General features: G+C 28.4%; 1 protein-coding gene across 3 annotated transcripts in view; it reads right to left on the reverse strand.

Moving 5' to 3' along the window:
• LOC123006929 overlaps positions 1–6,000 on the reverse strand; it is a 49,586-nt gene that overhangs the window by 7,577 nt on the left and 36,009 nt on the right. For all 3 annotated transcript variants that reach the window (XM_044401870.1, XM_044401886.1, XM_044401877.1), the window contains one exon: positions 4,904–5,075. In XM_044401870.1, the coding sequence (XP_044257805.1) occupies positions 4,904–5,075 (172 nt within the window). The remainder of the gene's footprint in view (positions 1–4,903; positions 5,076–6,000) is intronic.

Here is a 6,000-nt window from a genome sequence, read left to right on the forward strand (position 1 = left end):
TGTAAACCTCATTTCATATTTAACAGTATACAAGGTGATTCACGAGGAATAATGAGCCTGACCAAATTTTCGATGCAACCACCATTACTTTTCGCAAGTTATTTTGCGACAACTGTGATGTTGGTTGCATCGAGAATTTGGTCAGGCTCATTATTCCTCGTGAATTACCCTGTATTCAGTTTGAAGTGAAGCTTAGTTACCGATATTACTTTCAATTGAGAAAATAATTAAATATTTTGAAAAATTAAATTAAAAAAATTATTTATTTTATTTATTTACTAAGATAACCAGTAAATGCCGTTTAGATGGCATAATTAAATAAACAATATTATTGTTAGTAATACCTAATAAAAACCATTTATCATTAGGAATTAAAATGACCAAATCTAACCAGAGGCAATTTAACATAACTCTTTTGGTAATTTGATAGCTTAATTCTTTTTAATAAAGTTGCATTTGACAAATTAAATAATTTCATATCATTTTCATTCAATCCAAACAAGCTTTGACAACAAACACATCGATTTTCTAAATATGTGACAATTTAATTTTACTATAGTAAACAGAAGGGAATATTAAAAAAAAATAGTTATTTATTATACAAGACGATAAAGAAATTGTTTATCTACAAGTGAATCGTGTTTTTGTTCATCGTTTCCATACCAAGAGGACCCAAGAAGAAGAACGAGTGAAAAGGTTAAATTTGCGAGTGACGACGTCACGAGTATAATATTTCGTTTTATTTTGTACTCACCCACCAGAATTTCTTGAAATATAAGCAGTAGATAAAAATTACTTTATTTCACTAGACGATAAAAGATTATTTTATCTACTGAAATTAGTTGATAATAGCACTCTTCAACATTGAGTACAAAATAAAAGTAGATTATTTATTATGTAGTAGGTGTTTTTTTTTTCTTATTACAACAGTGTTTGTTTTATTCGTATTCAAAATTAAATTGCAAATATTATTGTATTAAAGTTAAAAGTAATTTTTTGGTAATAATTTGTTTATTAATAGGGTAGACAGTTTTCCAATGGTTATGAATTTTTTTTAATACACAAAATAAAAGTTGATTAACTTAGTTTTAATAAAATAACTGAACTGAACAATTATTCGTCAAAACAAATTCGTAAATTTGTTACAATTGCTTTGCGATTGCAATATCTTGGTTGCTAACATCTCAATAGTTCAATTTAAATGTAAAGGTTGCCATGAGTTCAGAAGAGTTAGCAGGTCTACCTGTTTGAATTGAATAAAAATTAATAATGAAATTATTTCATTTATCATTTACAACTTTTTCAAAAAAAAATAAGAATCAATATTTTAAAGAGTTATATTAAATAGTCTCATTTGGTCATTTCTAGTAATAGATGGTTTTTTATTAGGTATTTCTAATAATTATATTGTTTATTTTGCCATTTAAAACAGCATTTACTTGTTATCTTGGTAAATAAATAGCTAATTAAACATAAATTAGAATAATTTTTTAATTTAATTTTTAGTTATAGTATAAAGTTGTGATTTTTTAAAAATAATTTGTTATTTACCCAATTGGATGTAAAATCGGTAACTGAGCTTCACTTCAAACTTAATATGTATACTGTTGAATAAGAAATGACGCTCACAATGGAAAAGATAAAAGTTGCTCAAAATTTTGTCAAAAATCGAAAAAAATAAAAACTTCAAAATTGAACCAAATGCACTCCTAGTGGTCCAAGAGACTCAGAAAAGTACATAAAATGTTATTGGAACAGGTATAGCAAAAACCTATTTTCTTCAGTTTTTTCAAGTAAAAAATTGTAAAGATGGTCAAAACACTTTTTGTGGTAAAAATGCTTAAAATATAGTCTTCTAGACGTAAAATCATTCGCTGAACACGATGCAACAAGTTAAAATGCTCTACGATCAATAGTTATTAAGATATTGAGTAATACATGATGTATTAAATAAAAATATGTTACAACTTCTTTCTTCTAATACTTTCTAATACCCACCTTGCGTGTGGTTGTCGATTTAGTTCTGTTGAATGAAATGAAAATCTTTTAAAAATACCTTAGGTGAAACGCTTCAATTTAATTTATTGACGCATGAAACTCTTAAATCACGGTTTGCAATTCTATTACGAGTACCGAAATTGTGTTTGACAAACAGGACGAAATTATTTGTGCAGTTGTGGTGTTGTGCAGAGTTTGCGGTCAGAGTTTCAGAGATTTACCTTTATCACGACCTACAAAGCGGAAAAGTTCTCAGAAAAGTTCATGTTTGAGAAGCCGCAAAAGTGGATGCGATATTAAACGTCGAGATGTTAACTTTTCTGATGTTACAATTTCAAGTAGAAAGGAAATGTTGCAAACAAGACATCGCGCCTTATTACGTTTTTTGTGAGGGAATTGAGTTCCGCAGGTGTTTTTAATTCATTTTCTTTGAATAAACTAATTATTGTAATGTTTTATTGTTCAAGGGTATCTTGTTTATACATTTGAGGACCTAAAAACAAATGTGTGATCTAATTCCAGATCGTAAATCAGGCTCAAAATGGAATGATAAATTATTTGAGTCAAAATACAGAAACTGGAAAAAATGATGTTCCACCAATAATAAAATTAATGTGTTTTCCCAGAGTCCGTCATGCCATACAAATTATCTTTTTCTTCTTTGAAAAAAGAATGAAAAATTGAGAACAAAGTTGTGTGGCATAATTTTAACCACACTTTTCTATCAATGATAATAAGTATTTAGCATAGTATTCATTAAAAGTTAACAAGAAATGAAAAATGACAGATTTCCTAATATGTTTATGGAAAATGGTTTTCTGAAAATATTTTGTTTATCATTTATTCGTTTATTATAAAACTTGTCAAGCAACTAGATAAAAAGACGCTCTTCCACGTGATATAAACAGAAGTCTTGTGAAAGTTTTCATTTCAGATGACAAAGAGCTCCTTACATAACATATTTCAACTAAAAGAAAACATACCACACTACAATGCACTGTTTTTAAATTAATACGTTGAAAGCAAAATCTACAAACGACTGTAACACCAGAAAAGATAAATTTTAATCGTACATTGAAACAAAGCAGTGTTAAAACTAATTAGAAAAATCAACTAAAAAAAACAGTATTCAATACATGCATTTAAGGTACGCATTTTTTGAAATCAGGAAATTTATTGTTATTCAGCCTGTGCGTCATAATAAAAAATATGATATTACAAAAAATAAAAATTATCCCAGCACATCCACCATTTTTCGTATTTTTTAATTCCCAAATCGTTTGATTCATAAAAGTGTTATTTTTCGTAGAAATGAAAAAAAAAATTAAATAAAAAACAAAAATTTGAATCAACACCAAGTTCCAAAATTTTTACGTATTGCGCTTTTGCGCAATATACAGAGTGCGCCAGAACTCGCGTCCCAGAAAAAAATTTCATGTAAGGTAAGATACCAGGAACATGAAAGAAATGTTCAAAAAATTCTTTCTATAAAAATTTCGAAGTTTGCACTTTGACTCTATTTATTTCTGTTGGAAAAATAATTTTTCAAGTTTTTTTGCTATAGGCTATTAAAAGAGGAAACAAGTAAGCTGTATTCTAAATTGTAACTGTGTTTAATGTCAAATTTTTGTATTTTTACTAAGTAATTATAAAAAAAAACATACAAGGTCATCAGTATCATTAAATAGACATAAAAAAATGTCAAATGTTAAAAAAAAAGTCAAAATTTTTTGACAGATCGAATTTTTTAAACATATTTTCCATGTTCCTGGTAAATTATCTTACTTGGAATTTTTCTCTGGGGCGCGAGTTTTGACACACCCTGCATGCATGTTGCCAGACACCCTGCATACTGAAAAAATAAGTTATTAAAAAAAATCCAAATTCCCTTTTTTACACATTTTAAGTTTATTCCTAATAAAAACTATTTTTTTCTGAGCCATGTTATCTGTATGGCAATTTTGATTATACCAGTCCAAAAAAAAAAATGTCAAGAGTTAAATGGAATGAAACAGAAACATTTGCCGATACGTTCTTTAGATGAAATTATAATCTATAACATTAAAAGTTCTAAAAAAATTACTACAAGTGATCAAAGATTTCGCTGTAGGAATAAATTTCTTCAAATAACACAAATATTTGTTCGATTTTTAAGAAAAATTTGTTTTCTTTGTAACATGTCTTTTTAGTTATGCACCAATAAAAATCCTTCTAGAATTTCAATTTTTTTATCTATTGTTAATGTAAATAAAATCAATAATAAATTGAGTTAATAGACATCTAGGAAGTAGACAATCTATTGTGGAAACGGTAATACGAGTAATACTGGTAGAAACGAATAACAAAGTTAGATAAAAAATTCAATAAAATCAAAATTTGCAAGTCTATATAGGCAAGCAGTGTGGCCTCTAACGTTTAGAAGAAGCTTCTGAATATATTTGATTTGATTAGCATTTGATAAAACTTTCCCAAAGTAAAAGTTTTCCGCCAAATAGTGAAGTTTATGCAGGTGTGCAGAAATAAAATGAATTTTAACAAAATTAAAACCGATTATAAAATAATACGTTTTCATGAAAATTATGATTTTGTTTCAATGAATTGATCTACTAATTTTTTTATAACTGATTTAAATTTAGTTATTTTTTATGATAAACATTTTTTTCTAATTAATTGGCTTAAGTAACAGTTTTCTGGCCCAAAAGTTTTTAAATGTTAAGTCACCACAATTAACTCTGTGATATGATTTTCTGCTCGATAATAAGATTGCGATGTTATATTTTCCGTTATTTCCCTAGCTAGAAACTGATGAGTTGTGACAATGCCAAGAACTAAAGTTTTTGATTGGATTTCGTCGATTTGCTGTGTCATTTCACCGAAATAGACATTTTTATGAAATGTAAATTACCTGATCTTGATCCACTCAAATTCTGCAGACCAAATAAATGCTGATTGATAATCCTGGTGGCCGATGCTAATCCTCTCGTTGGAATAAACGAAGTCTTCTTCCGTTTCGATTCGAGACTTTCTTGAGAATCTCGTTCAAAAGCATCGCCAAATCGGGTACGGGGACGTCCGCTCTGCACAAATCAAGATGAAACATATTACGATGAGGAAATGGTGTCGAAGTAAATTAATTGCTATCGATAACTGGGCACAAAGTGTCGACATATCACCTCATATGTTATATCGATTTCATAATAGATAACCAGGAAGACAAGTTATTATTATCAATCATTCCCCTCTGCCACCAGGAAATGGTATTTTCAAAACATGTTTAGTTCGCTCTGACAGAAATGATTTATTTGTGATGAAATATTGATATAATTTGGAGAAATACATAATTATCTATAAGAAAAGAGTTGTAGAATACATAGTCGGAATAAAAGTTTTGATCTAGTCTCTCTTATACAGGGTGTTCAAAAAATCACTGTGTCATCGGGCGGTGCCCTAGACAACAAGAAAAATGTTAAAAAAATCTATCTCTAAAAATTACGAAGTTATGAGAATTTAAATTTTGCACTATGAATCTATTTATTTCTGTTGGAAAAATAATTTTCCAAGTTTTTTTGCTACAGGCTATTAGAAGAGGAAACAAAGAAGCTGTATCCTAAATTGTAATTCTGTTCAGTGTTATTTGTGGCTTTTATTGACAAAATTTTTGTACATTTAGTAAATAATTATAAAAAAAACATATACAAAATCATCAGTATCTTTAAATAGACTTAAAAAAATTTCAAATGTCAAAAAATAAATGTCAAATTTTTTTGAACAAAAACACGATTAGCCCGTCACACCAAACTTTTATTTTAATAGCACAACGCGTTTCGACCACAAAGTGGTCATCCTCAGGTGAGAATAAAACTAACTAATTTAACAATGGTAATGCCTTATATACTAATTTTCCGACTTTCACTTTCCCTACCCTCAACTAACGAGTAGAGGGGAGAAAAGGGAATGGGGCCGTTGTCTGAATTCATGAGATTATCTCTATTTTTAAATATT

This window comes from Tribolium madens, unplaced genomic scaffold (assembly GCF_015345945.1).
Source record: "Tribolium madens isolate multiple individuals breed KSU strain unplaced genomic scaffold, Tmad_KSU_1.1 Scaffold_11;HRSCAF=98;Tcas5.2_LG3b, whole genome shotgun sequence".
Taxonomy (NCBI): domain Eukaryota; kingdom Metazoa; phylum Arthropoda; class Insecta; order Coleoptera; family Tenebrionidae; genus Tribolium; species Tribolium madens.